We start from the raw sequence: 17382 nt of genomic DNA, 5'->3' as shown, positions 1-17382 counted from the left end.
TTAGGAAGGGAGTCTGGACAAATGGTTTCTTGACATTGTCCCATGTTATTGCATGTTTTTCATAGTATTTATGACCTATTACTATCTGAAATCGGTCGCCAATGTCATAGCTCATTTCATGAATACACTTTTATCACAGTTATTTTCTGTAAACGTTTGATGGTAATGCAGCGTGTCTCTTCTATCCACAATAGTCTTAATACAACCATTTCTAACACCTTAATTTAACCAGTCTAGCATTATTGGAAACCTAACCACCGTTAACCGAATAAGCTAACCAAATATGCACTTTTAATATTAATACACTTACTATACAGGCTGCCTGTTTCAATAGATGTTTAAGCTTTTTTTAAAAAGTGGCAGGACTTTGTGAGACGAAGGGGTCGTTGTTTTTATTGATGATGAACTGATGGCATTGATAATGCAGGATATCACTCGACTGGTGAGACATGTGATCAATGAGAAACACAGAAAGACGATGAGATCAAAATGAATAAACAGAAGAGAAACCGTCCTTGTTGGATAAAAGATTGTGCTAATATATAGAAAAATGTATCCGTAAGCCAACGTTAACAGCAAGTTACAAGTTAAGATGTAACAGCAAACTGACTCACAACGTATTTTGTGTGTGTGTGCATGCGTGTGGTAGTGAGAGAGACTGAGACTATTGATACACACACTTCCAAAAAGGAACTTTCGATGGGGAAGTTGCACAACCCAGCCGACGTTGAGGCAGTGTGCTTATTATGGACTTAATATTAACACCAGACGCCGACTCCAATCTAGTTGATCTGATAGCACATACAACCTGGATTCGAAATACCCACTAGGGTTTTGCAAATTATTTTTATTTATTTCTGCGTTTGCACTAGCAGACTGTTCCGACTTCGTGTGACGGCCAGCCTGCGGTGGCCCATATTTTCAGTTCTGAACACAGGATCTTTGTAGACCAATGGGCCTGGTTTGGTGGCTGGGAGTTGGACTACTCCTCGTCTTCGCCCAGGTGAGATTTCCTCTGACTTTTGTGTGAGCTCCACGACGCCATTCCTCTGTGCGTCCTATGCCCTACTTCGTACTTTTACATTTGACGCTGTCCAGTTGTTAAGTTTTAAATTCATAAACATTAAAATAATATAGCCTCGGCCTATTACATTTTCCATATTGCTCGCAGACCTTTTTGTTATTTCGGGTTTTTTTAGTGTGAATCTGCGTTACAAACTAATGTAATCATGTATTCTACTATACTAGTTTAACTAGTCATGTGTTCTAGTGTAACTAGTTTTGTATCTCAGCTTAATCAACATTTCAGTGGAATATGTGAAAACATTGGTAACCAACTAAACCTCATCACGTCGGTACAGGCCTATGAGCCTACATTGCATACATGTTGAATTGAAATACTATACATACATACATACATACATACATACATACATACATACATACATACATACATACATACATACATACATACATACATACATACATACATACATACATGTTGAAACACATAACATAAATGTTGAAAAACATTACATAGGCTACATGTTGAAATATCGTGTGCCTCCTGGACCATCCTGGGCTACAATGATCTCTCCTCAAACCATCAGATATAGGTTCCACTATAACTTATTCCCCTGAACGTATGTGCCTTTTCTTCTACAGGCTTGGGCATCAACTCCTGAAAAGCCAAAATGTCTGCCTGGTTTCAAGAAGGATTCTAACCTTTTCGAAGTAGACAGAAGACATCTTCATAGCAGACGTGTCCTTGGCAAAGGTAACAATGGTTTTCTATCTGCCGTCATGATTCTTGAGTACATACGGCAAATGTATATAGCTGGGCCTGGGCCTACCTATAATATAGACCCAGTTCAACTAGTATACTTTAGCTGGAAATAATTCCATACGACTAATGTAGTGCCCGTTCAGTGCACTTAGCTACAGACAGGGGAGTGGTGTATTGCTAGTTTTATGGCTCAACAACAGGGGCGTAGCCACATGGGTGGCCAGTCTGAAAAAATAAAATTAACAAATCCTCAACGGACATGGTCGAAAGAAAGCTGAAATATTTGCACTATTAGTTTGATCTAACTTTGACTTATTATTCTTATTTAAAGTGTTGTATTTTGACATTACGAATAAGTATTGCACTTAAAATAATTTTTCTCAACTATTATCAAGGGGGTCGTCAATATCACCGTTCCATGTAACGCCGGATGCAACCACTCCTTTCTACTACTTTCAGTTGGTTTCATTGAAGCCGTCTGGTCAACCTCTGACAATTCAACACATTGTAACCAATTCATTTTTTAAATCAATGAAAAGATCTACACACTTGTATCTTCAATAATATCTAAGCGAAATTTCGATAGCTTTAATACTTTTTTCAGAATCACAGTTTTAGTTTCATACCGGCATAGTTTTCAGTTGCTGTCATTGATTTTCTTTTGTCGCCAGAGCGTGAGGACATTCATGCACACACGCAATAGATCCGCCACATAGCCGTGTTTATGGACACTTTTGATCCAATTAGAAGTGGAAGAACAGCTCAATCAGAATTAGAAATTATCAAATATACGCCTCAATCGGAATGATCCATACATCGATTAATTGGCGAACGATCCAACTGCATCGATGCAACGCCCAAACATCGATGCATATCACTGTATTATACGCTTTTATTTTGACAATCTCCTTGCGCGGGTGTTAATGAAACTATTTCTGCGCAAGTGCGCCTATCGGCTCGTATCCGTTCATCAGTAAAACGAGGCACATGTGTGAGCGCGAAGATGTCTAGTTTCGGTTTGTTTTGCCAGATTTCCAGTTTTTCCAGTCTAACGTGATTATAAGTAGCCAAATTTGGTGGGAAAAGTTGCTCTATCTGGCAACACGAATGGCTTATCTTAAAAGCCAAGATGATTCCGAGGGATGTTTTGTTTTTAGAAAGAAACTATCCACACAGATAGGTATGGTCTATGTTCAAAATGAAAGCTCTTTAATTTAATAATTGAAGGTGATAGGAGCCGACGTATAGTAGTGGACAATTTGCTGCAACATTGTGACATTTTATGTTTGCAAGAAACTTTTCTACCAAAGCAGGATTTGGGAAAGTTGAACTGTTTTAATGACAATTTCCACGGGGCTGGCGAGTCCACAACGGACCTATCCTTGGGAATAGTGAGAGGGAGGATAGCAGGGGGCGTGGCTATCCTCTGGCACAAAAAGCTGGACTCTGTCATTAATGTCATCAGGCTTGAAGTTGACTGGTGTATTGCAGTGCGCATACAAATAAATAACAAGGAGTTCAGTATTCTAAATGTATACACACCATATGAGTCGCAACAAAATGAAGATGAATATCTGAATAGGCTTGCTTTTATAAATTCTTTTATTTCTGATAATCATTCCACAAGCGTCCTTGTAGTGGGTGATATGAATGCTGACCTTACAGACAAACGTTCCTTGTTTGCTAAGCATATGCTACAGTTCTGTGACGATAACAATTTAATTGTGTCCAGCCAAATATTTTTACCTGCTGATAGCTATTCTTATATAAGCGAGGCTTGGCACACAACATCATGGCTTGACCATTGCATTAGCACTGCTGATGCCCATGAAATTATAAGATCTATTAACATTGTGTATGAGGCGTCCATGTCTGATCATATTCCTTTTGTTGTGTCACTAGATTGTGAGAGTCTCCCTGAGATGTCTCAGGAGGGTAAACATGCCTGTAAGGCCAAACTGGATTGGGCCAAGCTCACAAATGAGGATATTTTAACATACTATGGGAAAACTGATATCCTTCTTAGTGCTGTATATTTACCGAGAGATGCAATTATGTGTTCTGACGTAAACTGTAATGTAATTTCTCACCGTAAAGATCTCTGTGCCATGTACAATGATATTGTTGGAGCTGTGTATGAGGCCAGCAGGTCATATCATAAGTATTCTAAAAGGGGAAAGTCTGACACCAAGCCACGTTGGAAAAAGCATGTTGCTGCTCATCATGCAGAAGCTAAAGAGGCATATAAAGCTTGGGTTCAGGAAGGCCGACCTAGACAGGGGCCTGTCCTGGATTATAAAAAGTTAACTCTTTCAAAATTTAAATATGCAGTTCATTATATATCCAAAAATGAACAAGTTATGAGAGCAGACTCTATGGCTGAAAAGCTTCTAAGTAAGAATGTTGTTGAATTTTGGAAGGAAGTGAGAACTCATAACAGGAGCAATACATTGTTGCCTAGCACAGTAGAGGGAGTCTCTGGAGCTGATAAAATCGCTGATTTGTGGAAGCAGAATTACTCAGCTTTATTTAATTGTGTAAAAAGTGACCCTTATACAGTTGGCAATATTTCCAATAGGGATGCAGTAGGAATCACAACACATGAGGTTTTTGAAGCTATCACAAAATTATCTGTGAATAAAGCAAGTGGCTCAGATCAGATCACTGCAGAGCACCTCGGGTTTGCTAGCCCGAAAGTGGCCGCTCTACTTGCCATATGTTTCACTGGCTTTATGACGCATGGGCTGTTGCCCGACTCTATGTTGGCCGTAACTCTTGTGCCTGTCATTAAGAACAAAGCAGGCAAGATTGGAAGCATGGACAATTATAGGCCAATCGCACTGGCAAGTGTGATTTCCAAAGTTCTGGAGAGTATTCTTTTAGATCGATTGGGTAAGTATATTAATACCAGAGACAATCAGTTTGGTTTTAAACCAAAGCATGGCACTGAGTTGTGTATTTATAGTTTGAAAGAAATAGTAGAAATGTATAGAGGGCAACATTCCTCTGTTTTAATTGGAGTTATTGATGCCTCTAAGGCCTTTGATAGAGTCAATCACCAGAAGCTGTTCACAAAATTAAATCAAAGGGGTGTACCTGCTAGCATTATAAGAATACTTGCATACTGGTATGCTAACCAGAGTATGCAAGTCAGATGGGGTAGCAGTGTCTCTGGTCCTTTCAGTGTTGCTAATGGAGTTCGACAAGGGGGGCTACTGTCACCAGCCCTCTTCAATCTGTACATGAACGATTTATCTGACCAACTGAACGATTGTAGAACGGGCTGTATGATTGGTAACACGGTGATTAACCATGTAATGTATGCGGATGATTTGGCCATTCTCTCTCCCAGTAGTGCTGGGTTTCAGCAGTTGTTAAATGTGTGTACAGAATATGGTGTCAAACATGATGTGCAATACAATTCAAATAAGAGCAGTGTGATAATATGTAGGGCGAAGGGAGATAAGGACCTCCACTTTCCACAATTTTATCTTTCTGGGGAAAAGCTTTGCGTTTGTTATAAAGCTAAGTACCTCGGGCACTTTATAACAGATCAAATGTCTGACGATGACGACATTTTAAGACAGTGTCGTACATTATATGCCCAAGCCAATATGTTGGCAAGAAAATTTCATATGTGTTCTGATCATGTTAAAATATGTCTCTTTAGAGCATATTGCACTCCCCTGTATACTGCCCCCTTATGGGGTAAGTTCAAAAAATCAAGTATGCACAGACTACAAGTTGCTTACAACGATTGTTTTAGGATTTTACTTAAAAAACCTAGGTGGAGTAGTGCAAGTGAGCTATTTGTGAATGCAGGAGTTAACACCTTACAAGCTTTATTGAGGAACCTTATGTACAGATTTATCTGTCGCCTGAATAACTCAAAGAATGAAGTCATAATGCTGCTGTCGAACCCAAGTTATAGCGCAGTACGCTACCAGTCATACCTTTGGAGGCATTGGTATAAGTGCCTTTTATAATTGGTCGTTATGTTTTTATTCTTATTTATGTGTGTGTTGTCCATTTCTTGTATTGTATGTTTTTAAATGGACCTTGAGTCTAATAATAAAAGGTTGATGATTGAATAAGCTCTTTAATTTAAGCCATAAAAAAACCTTTTGCACTGAAATGCAATGTGGACTTTTATTATTTGCATTAAAAATGGATTGTTTTGGTTTTAAATATCCGGAAGAGCAAAGAAATAAAATGAGGAAATTATAATTAAGTTTATGTGAGTTGAAGTGAATGTAAGAGGTTGTGTTAAATGGGCATAGGATATCGCCTCATATCAATCGCATATTCCTGAATCAAATCGAAATCGTATCGCGGCAGATTTTTTATATCGGCAAATATCGTATCGTTGTCTAATGAATCGATTTAATATCATATCGTGATGAAACCAGAGATTTGCGCCTCTAGTGGCTGGAGCCACACTCAAGGCCACGTGTTTGGTGGGGCCGAGCCATGTTGTGTCTATGAAGTTTGTCTTATACTTTAAGTATCCGGGAAGCTTGACCCTCTCTCTAATGCTGTGCCGCCTGTTGATCCTTACTTCGAAAGAGTAAAAGGCACTTTGACGTCACGAAAAAAGAACACATCTGTGTTCGAATTGGAACTTTTTCACAGTTTGGCAGGCTCACACTAGCAATTTTCGGCTAGAACGCTAAGAAACATTCATTACTATTAAACTATCTCCCAACACACAACCATCTTGAATTTACATTTCTAATTAGTCATTGCGTTGGGTTGCTTTTCACCTAGTGTGCACTGGACTTTTCCTACTTGTGCATTCAACAATTCATTCATCCAGGCCAGATGTAGCATTTATTATAAATTAACCTCTTTAAAGTAACGATGTGACGTTAACTTAGCGTGGTTTTGAAGGCCACCTTTGGTTAGGCTACTGGTGCTTGGAAAACTATCTCGGGAAATGGGTATTTTAGCTCGGTTGCTGTGTTACACGACCTAAAAGCTGAGGCCAATTCAGTTTTTCTCACTACACGGAACCACTAACTGCGTTCACACCAAAAGCGAATCACGCTGCAAAGACGCTTTGGTCGCTCACAAAGTATCGCTGCGAATATTTCTGTTCGCTTTTGTCGCTCATGACGTACAATTCAATTTTGCACACGCATTTAAAGGAGCCGTATGCTTTTAGTACAGACAGCCATATCAAAGAGTGAACTCCCATACACTTTGGCCATATTGCAAAGACGGTTTTGCTTGTTGGATAAATGCTTTGACAGCAAGTAGGACAGTGATTCCCCTCCTATATATATATATATATATATATATATATATAATATATATATATGTATATATATATATAAAACTCCTAAAATGAAATTACAACTGAGAACAAAAAAAGGTTATATGCTGTAGTAGGCTAGTTAAAATATGTTTCACTGATCTGCATCTGCAAATCATGATCTGCACTCATTCGTCAAACAAATTGACATTGGCGCACATGGCTAATTTGCATACGTGCACAGGACTGGCTGGCTCCGCAAGGCAAATAATAGAACCTATTTATCCATGCCAATCTGTCTATCTATCTATCAACGCGTGTCTAGTTTTAATGTGATGTATTTTGTGTCCAGTCAGACTTGTCTCCCTTGTTCTATGTGGTCTTGTAGGCTACTGTCCTGTGTGAGCCGAATCACCTAAGTTAATTCCCGACAATTTGTGTGTTGACTAGGCTATCTATCTATCTCGACTATTTAATTAAAAATGATTCACCTCAGGCTCCGTGAATAGTGGGGAATAGTGGGAATAGAGGGATAAAAGACAAGAGATATATCCCTTGTCATTTATCCCTCGTTTTGTCGAATAGTTTGTGTATGTGACGATTTCAAAAACGTGTTTTGTTTAAAGCATGACTACACGCGATTGGTTGGTTTGATTGGTGGTATCGAGAGCAAATGACAATGATTCCCGCTTAAATAAGAACGTTCTAGATCGCAAATATTTTCTATAAATACTCCTGCTTATCATCACTTTGATCAAAATCACTATGGATGTTGCACTCATTAACTATTGAACACACAACAGAAAACACAGCTGTCATTATCACTCTCACTGACAGCGATATATTGTTTCACTTCTTATGACAAATGTACTTATTGTAAGTCGCTTTGGATAAAAGCGTCTGCTAAATGGTCATTTGTCAGCTGTCTATCCTCCATTAAACTGCATTGAAGTGACACGTTTGTTCCGTGCATTATTATTTCATTATTATGCATGCATTATACCTTTGCACAACGTATTATTCCTTTGCACAACGTAGGCTATGTATTTTCGTAATTTGAAAACGATATTGTCCCATTCAGAGCAAGGAAGATTAGTATGCTAGGATCTCGGTTAGCAGGTATGTATCGCGCCTATTTTACAATAATCTCAAACGTTTCATTAACTCGCACACCAGACCAACCAACCAGGTGTGACACCTCCGCCCAGGCCAGAGCCTTTTTGTTGCGATTTCTGAAATGAAAAAGGCTCGGATCGTACAACACCGGGTGCCCAGTTACAGCCGCGATTCATTTTTCAGTCGACATTTTGTACATTCAGTAGGAACCAAAAAAAAAGTGCCGGTGTTCGGTGTTCCCTGGGATCCACGCAAGCAAAGAGCGTCTACATTCCGATTGGCTGTCAGTGTTTTGCCGCTGAAACGCGTCATAGTAATTTGCATAAAGTTTAGCCGTCTTCAACTTTTTTTGGTCGCTCTGGTCACTCACCTTTCGCCGCTGGTAGCGTTTGACGCTTGTGTCGCTTTGGTCGCTCTTGCCCATAGAAAGGGAATGACTTCTGGTGATTTCGCAGCTCAATTCGCTTTTGGTGTGAACGCACAGTAAGAAGCCTATCTTTGTCTGTTTGAAAATAAATGGGTTAAATTCTTAACTTTCCCCTTTGAAGCTGCAGAGAAGCTTCAAATTCATCATCCCTTGTCTCTCACTGCGTTGGAATTTAGATAGTTGTTCACTTGAGAAGCACAAACTATTACTAGCTTACCCTCACCCTACCTCTGACATCTGATCTAAAGAATGTGCCTTACATTGTTGTTCAAGTTCAAGTTCAAGTGTTTTTATTTGTCACATACAATAAATTGAAGTGAAATGTTAAAGGGTCAATGCTCCACACTGTTGTTGGTGGTGAAGAGTAGTAGTAAAAAGAGACCAGCGTTTGGTTCAGTGCTAATTTCTCACCATTGCTCCTATTTCTTGTGTTTCGACTCAGGATTTATTCAGACGCAGTGTATAAAGGTTAACTTCTATTGTGCTGACATTTCAGTTGGTTTTGATGACTGCATGGCCCGTAAAAGATTCAAATTCGGCAGCAGCGACCGCCATTTCCATGTGGAACAGGACGGAACATTAATGGTAAGTGTGTGTTTTGAGATGCATAAATATAGCCTCTGTCCTAGTTTTGGAAGTAATGTGGTATTTTGTGAAGGTGACGAGAACTACCATGCATGGAAGAAAAAGGGACTTCCTCATCTCTTCCCTGAATTCCTAGGGGCAAAAATGTGGTACAATAATCAGGGTGCAACTCCATGGCAATGGCCATCATCACCCTGGACGTCACCCCATGAAAATTCAGGCACATCAGAATCCAGGAAAGGAACTGCAAAAGAGGGCAAATGTGGACCCTTCCAATAAGAAAGAGCTATCTTTGTGGTCCCAGTCATAAAAAACTGTTTATTTTCTGAGATGTATATCATTGTTTGCGATGCCAATTTCTCAACCTTAATTCTCTTCTTTTCTTTTTGCAATTCCATCCCTCCTATTTTAAATTCAACATTAATCCTTGAACTCCTTTTAGGTTATTCAAAACCTGCCAGTTTTGCGCTTTCTTAACTTTTCTAAGAGGCGGAAGAGAGCCTGGATTATCCCTCCTCTCAACATTCTGGAGAATGATAGGGGGCCCTACCCCAAACTAGTGGCCCAGGTAAGATGACGTAAGGGTACTTTTTAACTTGAACTACATGTGAAGACAATATCGAAATCCAAAGTGAAAAAGGTATTGAATTACTATTCAGTTTTACCAGGGTAACAATGTTTTTTATGCATTATCTTCCTTTTAGATTCGTTCTGATAAAGATAAATGGTCAAGAATGGAGTACAAGATAACGAGTTACGGAGCAAACGGCCTCTTCATTATCGACAGAAACACCGGCCAGCTTTATGTGACCAAGCCCCTAGACCGGGAGAGGAAATCCCAGTACATGGTAGGGAAAACCTGCTGGCCAAATTAAAATGTGTCAATATGCACGACCCTTGCATGTAAAATAATCAATATTTATCTATGCAGTTAGACGTTCTTGCCAACTTTGCGAGCATGGTGAACGCTCAGGCTGAGTCAACCATGGCCGTCATTGTAAATGTCCTCGACATGAATGACAACAAACCAGTCTTCACCCAAGATCCCTTTGTCGCAGAAGTTGCAGAGGCTTCAGCAAAAGGTAATGACAGAGGAAATCAAAACCATTTCCATAGAATGTGTCGACTGGCAATTTGAGATTAATCCTCACGCCGACGGCAGAGTCAACCATCCAGCTCGTCAGGAGCAGTTAGGGTTAAGTGTCTTGCTCAGGGACACATCAAGAGGTGGTGGGGATCGAACTAGCAACATTTTGGTTAGAAGACAACTGCTCTACCTCCTGAGCTAAGCCAACCCCATATTTATTAATTAAAAAACCACCACCCCTTACTAGTTAAATGCTTTTAAAATGTTAATCTATTGGAATAAACATGGAACAGAATGAATTGATTGCACATGAATCATAAATCACACTGCAGCTTATGATTGGAAGCTTATATTTTGTGCCCATCTCTGCAACACGTGCTTCTCTTCATAGTCGATTTTTGTAATTATTTTTTTGGATTAATTGAGTCTATAAAATGTGGTTGCTTTATCTGACAACCCGCACTATGCTATAGTTCATATGAATATCCATGTACAAAATATTTAAATTGAACTGAAGCATTAAGCAGCAAATCTTATTTGTACTTGATAAATTATTTAAACAATTGATTTATTAAAATTAGTATTGATTAATTGTCGGGGGGGGGGGGGGGGGGCTAAGGGAACTTATCGATTAATCGACTTATCGTTGCAGCCCTACTCTACATCCTAATTGTTTTCTAGATGTGACCACCTACTACAACTGGAGCGCTTCATGTTTTTGTAAATCCATTCTTTCGGCTTTCCCCTGTCTTTCCCTTGCAGACTTTGTAGTGATTACAATTAATGCCACAGATCTGGACGACCCACAAACTTATAATGCTGAAATCCGGTATAAAATTTGGAGCCAGGAACCAAAACTTCCCAATGCTAATTTGTTTGCCATAAACCCTGTTAGTGGAGCCATCAGAGTCAACCGCCAAGGGCTCGACAGAGAGGTACGGATTTGTATTAATTTATCCACGGCAGTCATTTTAAGCAGAAAGCTTTCCATATGCACAATTATTTTATTGAAAATGGACTTCAATCTGTATATTTTTCTGCAGAAATACCCGAGGTACACTCTGGAAGTAGAAGCTGCAGACATGAGAGGCGAAGGCCTGACTGCTAGAGGGCGTGTTATCCTCACAGTTACTGATAGTAACGACATTGCCCCGGCCATTGAGATGGCTCAGGCAAGTACACGTGTGTAGACCTTTCGTTCTTTATGGAACCAGACCCATTTCTTCTATCGATTTTCGGCTTGTGACGTGTCAGTATCAAACCGCTTTGAGACTCTGACTTGACTTCGACTCTCCTCTTGTGAGACTCACTCAAGGCTTAACTGCTTTGAGGCTGAAGTCTTGCTTGAGAAAACAATTTGCTCTGATTCTAAGGGCTATGGTAAATTGTCATTGCCCAGTACCCTCCAAGATAAAGCACATGGCTAATAGGCTTATTGACTTTGCAATGTGACTGTCTAGTATTCAGGGTTTTTCCCGAAAATAGTTTTGCTAAGGGGGATCAGAGAAAATGCCCTGATTGTTCAGAAATTAGGGGGAGTTGTGGACTGGAACGACTGGGACAATCCCTGGTCCATTTATAGTGGCGTTAACTGAAAACCTAAACGTAGAAACAATGGCGTTAAAGTTTGGTTCATAGACGTGATCCCTGTTCAGGTTTTAGCAGTCCACACAAACCCCCAGTACAGATCTTCATGGGTCCAAAATGACGGACCCAAACCCGAATTAACCCCTAAGATGATTATGCAAACTGGACAATTCCAGGCTATCCATTCAGTTCCAATCCACATATTGGGCAACATTGAATTGCATCATTATTTTATGGTTTATATGGTTACATTTTATTTTCCTTTATCGTTCTTTCCGGTAAAAAATGCACAGTATGAGGCCAGTGTCCCAGAAAACAAAGTGGGAGCGCAGGTTGTGAGGATGTCTGTAACGGATGGGGACGAGCTTAATTCTCCAGCCTGGAACGCAAAGTTTCAAATTGTTGCTGGAGATAAGAATGGCCAATTCGCCGTGGAAACCGGACCTGGCAAGCAAGAAGGAATCATTACAACTGTGAAGGTGGGGTTGAATCTTGAGTAGTGGCTTAAGAAAAATGTTCTGTACACGATACTACAAAATACGTAAAAATGTCTCTACATTCTCTACATTGGAATCAACTAATCAAAACCTCTATTTAGGGTCTGGACTATGAGACGACCAAGACCTTCACCCTGCTTGTGACCGTTGAAAACGAGATTCCCTTTGCCATCCGCCTTCCGACAGCCACTGCCACGGTGGTGGTTTCTGTAGAAGATCTGAATGAGGCTCCTGTGTTTAGTCCAACCATTCGGGTTGTGAAGAGGAAGGAAGATCTCGCAGTTGCCAGTGAAATTGTGCGGTACACCGCAACCGACCCTGACACTGAACGCAGTCAGAATGTCTCGTAAGTTAAAATCGTTAGTTTATTTAACGATTACTTTCCATTTCTCAAACAACCACTTTTATTTTATTTTTTTGGGTCATGAAGCATTTGCATGTCACTTTTCACTTTGTATATCCAGGCAAAAGATCATGAAGCATTTGCATGTCACTTTTCACTTTGTATATCCAGGTATAAGATCATGAAGCATTTGCATGTCACTTTTCACTTTGTATATCCAGGCAAAAGATCATGAAGCATTTGCATGTCACTTTCCACTTTGTATATCCAGGTACAAGATCATGAAAGACCCAGCGCGGTGGCTCAGTGTGAACCCGGACACGGGTTTGATTAAAGTGAAGAAAGGCATGGACAGAGAGAGCCAATACGTTCAAGACAGCAAATACACTGCCCTGATAATGGCATATGACGATGGTATGTAGGAATTTTAAAGATTCATTATGTTTAAGAAATATTGGTGCAAAGTACAATTACATTTTCGGGTTTATGATGTATTTGATTTATTTTTCTTTTTCAGATGTTTCCCCAGCCACTGGTACAGGAACCCTGGAAATAGAACTAGAAGATGTTAACGACAACATCCCTTCAATCAATGAGCGCATCATTAAGGTGTGTGTGTGTGTGTGTGTGTGTGTGTGTGCGCGCGTGCGTGCGTAATTAAGCACATGTTTTCTCTACCTTCATCAGGTTTGCAATACGGAATCTGCCCCTCAGCTGCTCTCTGTGACGGACGCAGATGGGCCAGACTTTGCTGCACCCTACACGGTATCACTAATGGGCAGGTCCAAGAATAACTGGACCGCTACGATGGATGACACAGGTTTGTACTTCTACTTTTTACAGGGACATAAATGTTGGAATAATTGTAATGGTATGGGGTATTATAGTGAACTGTTGATCTACCATGATTAATGGATACGTGAAGTAGCTCTTATTGTAAATTGATTGAAATTTGAACATAATCCATTATATTTATGGGACAGACCCTGTTCACAGCTTAAAAATCATTAAAATGATGGTGTCTGGATTTATCTTTCTCATCCTTCCCTCTCTCTTTAATCTAGGAACAGGGATAATCCTGACATTAATCAGGGCCCTTCCCATGGGAGACTACAATGTAGTCCTGAGAGTGGCAGACAACCATGGTCTAGAGCAAGACAACATTGTCATGGCCACAGTTTGCGAATGTACAGGAAATGAAGTGACCTGCAAAGTTGGGATCCGTGAGGGAGGCATTGGTCTGCCGGGCCTTCTAGTAAGATCAGGAGCTGTTCTGCTGCTGCTATGTAAGTTGTTTATAAAATAAGACAGTCACAAAACGTTCCTTCAACTCGTGTCTTCTTTTTTTGTAAAGAAGACAACATTTGGACTTGCCGACATCCCCTTAAAGGGTAATTCCGGTGTAAAATGGATTTGGGATATGTTTTGTATGATAACGAGTTGAAACGTTCATTTTTGGAGCACAAAATAGAATTCCGCATATAGACGCTTTCTTCAGATGGCTGCTTTTAGCTGATTCCTTCAAAACACTACAAACTTGGAACGATGGGGGAACTGGTTATGGTAAAAACTAAATCGCTATTTTAAACCACTTAAACACTTCTTTGGTAGTAAAATAAGGGTCTTAACATATAAAACAAGGCATTGAGAACTTTGAGAAATGGCGTTGACGGGGGATCTACTGATGGTAGAAAATGTCCTTTTCTAGAAAATGTCCTTTTTAATAAACAATCCGTACTTAACGCCACCAATGCTTCGTTTTGTATGTTAAGACCCTTATTTTACTACCAAAGAAGTGTCGGGCTACTTTTAGCCTTTTAAGAGGTTTAGAATAGCAATATACTTTTTACGATAACCAGTGCCCCCATCGTTCCAAGTTTGTAGTGTTTTGATGGGATCGGCCGAAAAGCGCCAACAGAAGATATACGTTTTTTGTGCTCCAAAACGAACGTTTTAACTCGTTATCATACAAAACATATCCCAAATCCATTTTACACCGGAATTACCCTTTAAAACAGCCAAAAGCTAAATAAGCTTTGCCTATTATGCCATGATTGTTTTTTGGCCTATTTGGACTCCAATCATATCAATAAACATGAAGTCATCTGGGTACTTCAGTTTGGTCAGCTGAATCACCATGAGGCCAGCCCTCAAAATATCCTTAAATGGGTTAAGTAACTTTCTGGCAGCTTCCAAGGGTGAGGAGGGAACTGCATGTGGTGGGGGTTTCTTGTTTCTTTGCCTTGCTGCCTTTTAAAGAATGGGACATTGTAGTCATAAGTATTAACCAAATCAACAGGAAGGCACTCGTGTCTTTTGGACCACAATATAACTTGCTGGCTCTCATGGCAATTTCCTTTTCAGCTCTGGCACCAACATTGGTTAAATTTTATGAATTTTTACAATGATGTAATACTGTGGACAGGGCTACAGTTATATTAATGTATAGCTATACATGTCGAGACACATCCTTTGCTGAATGAGGACACTGGGATGCTATTAATGATTGAAAAGTAAATTCAGCAACTTGCCCGTCTGATCTAATAAGACGACTGTTTTATCTCTGCAGTGCTGGCATTGCTGCTGCTAATATTCATCAGACGCAGAGGTGGAGAGCAGAATGAGCCTTTACCACCAAATGAGGACATCAGGGAGAACATTTACTACAACGAGGAAGAAGGGGGAGGAGAGGACCACCAGGCACGGTCCCGATATTGGCTCAATTGATCAAGAAATCTGTTTAAAAGTGATGATGTAATTGTTGTTTTGGATGGCTGTTTTTACTTCTGTTGCATTTATTAAGTTTACCTGCTGTGGTTTGACTTCAATTTTTTTCTTTAAGGATAATTATGATCCGAGTGTGCTCCATCGTGGTCCGGAAAACCGCCCGGAGGTCTTCCGGAATGACGTCATGCCATGCTTCATGCCTAAAGCCGAGTATCGACCTCAGCCTGCCAATCCTGAAGACATTGGCAAATTTATTGATGATGTGAGTCAATCGTGATATTAAGTGTAATTTAATTTCATGATGATTCTTCAAAATTCTTGCTTTATTAAAAAGCATCAAAGCAAGTTACTTAAAGCATCGGTTGGTGTCATTTACTTGAGTTTCACAGAAAATGTTTACACCCTAATCCGGCCTTTCCTATGCTTCTAGCTAACTTGTCATATCAAGCTTATAGCTGGTCATGGTGAATAGGAAATAAAGTTTCACTCCACCGTATGCTACTGTTGTATTTGTCAAGCAAATGGAGATCTCTCTGTTTGAATGTAATGATGCAATGGACCCACTATATTGTACGCCCTCTTCAGAACCTGACGGCAGCAGACCGCGACCCGCTGGCGCCCCCCTCACACTCTTGATCTATCCTGGGTTTTCTTTTCAATTCTTATTTGCTGGCACTGATTTATATTTGTAAGTTGATGAAAATGTTATTTTTTTCTCTTAAGTTGGCTTTAATATTTTATATTGAAGCTTGTACTTTTTTCATTTTTCAAGTAATGACATCAATGATGTTCTGTAAGAACTGTTTTTTTTAAAGCTTTTTTTAAAATTGCAAATTCTTTATTTTCCTAGGATGCATTTCAACTAGGTAGATAGGATGACGAAAGTAAAGGGGAACTTACGGGGAAAGTTTTGAATACATTTACTTGCAAAGTTTGTTGGTGTAATCAAGCCGAAATAAAAAAATATTATGCTAATCTGAGAATGTCTTTGCATAAACCTTCTGTGTGCTATTTTTCGGGGTTAGGTTAAGGATGGATGTGTTTGTGTAGTCTTGCAACCTGGTCATTGGTTTCGCTTTCTACAATGATGTTTTGTAGAGCTTTGGGCTGTTTCAACATTTTTTAAGAGGAACAGTGTGGAATTGTTGAAGGACATTTATTAAGTTAATGCAGTGTCAGAAATGGCCGCCTGTATTAATGGTTGCACACAGAGGCTGGGTTCCAAAAGGCCTTTGTGCCGTTCACCACTCAGTTCCTTCAAATCTTTAGATGTTATCTTGATCTCCATTGTACCCACGTTGGCTGCAGCTGCATGACGAGAAGCTTGGCGGCTGAATTGTGATGTGGACTGATAATCAGTGTATCCTAACGAATGTTTTAGAGATTATCATCAGACAAGTCATTCATGGGCACATATAACAAACGTGATTTGTTATATGTTATAGGTTGTCTCGCAGCTTCGCTGCTTGACACCCAATTATTCTCTTCACGGGCTCAGCCATTTTTGTTTTCGAGTCGTATGGTCATGGTGTGTTCCTGAATCCTCGGATGCCAGCCTTCCGAGTAGCACTTTTGACGTAATTTCCGGTCTCCGAGCATTTATAGCGTTACTGTTCGTCTCTGTGATTGTGTCATGAAATTGGCTAGTCCTTGTTTATTGTTAGCTACATTAGCCTCTTTAGCAAACCAGCCCGAAAACAAACAACACCATTACATTGAATTGCACGCAGAGCAAGACCATGCAATGTATAAATTGGTGACGGGATAAAGTAGCAATGTAATCAAGTGTGTAAGAGCATTTAAAAATGACACTAAAATAACCAACGAAAAAAATCTCTTCACAGGGGCAACCGTTTTGTTGAAAGCGTCATCACTGCTCTCGGTCTACTCTCAGATTTCCAAAAGTTGGAGACAAAAAGGGGGCGTGCCTCCGAGAAATGCTTTGAGATCTTCGACTTTCGACTCGGAATCCT

The 17382-nt window shown here is 39.9% G+C and overlaps 1 protein-coding gene across 4 annotated transcripts; it reads left to right on the top strand.

Annotated features, from left to right (window-relative positions):
* Positions 1 to 716: 716 nt before the first annotated feature.
* On the top strand, positions 717 to 16389 carry LOC115539358 (B-cadherin). 4 transcript variants are annotated; one of them, XM_030350381.1, is made up of 17 exons: positions 719 to 1003; positions 1690 to 1777; positions 9080 to 9168; positions 9611 to 9736; positions 9873 to 10016; positions 10100 to 10250; positions 11018 to 11190; positions 11299 to 11427; positions 12136 to 12321; positions 12441 to 12685; positions 12954 to 13096; positions 13200 to 13291; positions 13370 to 13502; positions 13747 to 13968; positions 15252 to 15382; positions 15525 to 15671; positions 15995 to 16389. In XM_030350381.1, the coding sequence occupies exons 1-17, from the start codon at positions 953 to 955 to the stop codon at positions 16043 to 16045; spliced, it is 2301 nt and encodes a 766-aa protein (XP_030206241.1). In that variant the 5' UTR covers positions 719 to 952; the 3' UTR covers positions 16046 to 16389. The 4 variants fall into 4 exon arrangements, with proteins under 4 accessions (XP_030206242.1, XP_030206241.1, XP_030206240.1 ...); XM_030350380.1 differs by having other exon boundaries at positions 1666 to 1777; XM_030350382.1 differs by lacking the exon at positions 15995 to 16389 and having other exon boundaries at positions 717 to 1003; positions 1666 to 1777; positions 15252 to 15436; positions 15525 to 15642.
* The last annotated feature ends 993 nt before the right edge of the window (positions 16390 to 17382 follow it).

This window comes from Gadus morhua, unplaced genomic scaffold, assembly GCF_902167405.1.
Source record: "Gadus morhua unplaced genomic scaffold, gadMor3.0, whole genome shotgun sequence".
Classification (NCBI taxonomy): Eukaryota; Metazoa; Chordata; class Actinopteri; order Gadiformes; family Gadidae; genus Gadus; species Gadus morhua.
The sequence above is the reverse complement of the archived record's forward strand: the minus strand, read 5'-3'. Positions and strand labels throughout refer to the sequence as shown.

Excerpts from the sequence above, each read along its gene's own strand:
- LOC115539358 (XM_030350380.1), top strand. The coding sequence starts at position 953 with ATGGGCCTGGTTTGGTGGCTGGGAGTTGGACTACTCCTCGTCTTCGCC. Across the intron at positions 1,004-1,665 it reads TACTCCTCGTCTTCGCCCAG|GCTTGGGCATCAACTCCTGA; the intron begins GTGAGATTTCCT and ends TTTCTTCTACAG. Across the intron at positions 9,737-9,872 it reads ACCCCAAACTAGTGGCCCAG|ATTCGTTCTGATAAAGATAA; the intron begins GTAAGATGACGT and ends TCTTCCTTTTAG.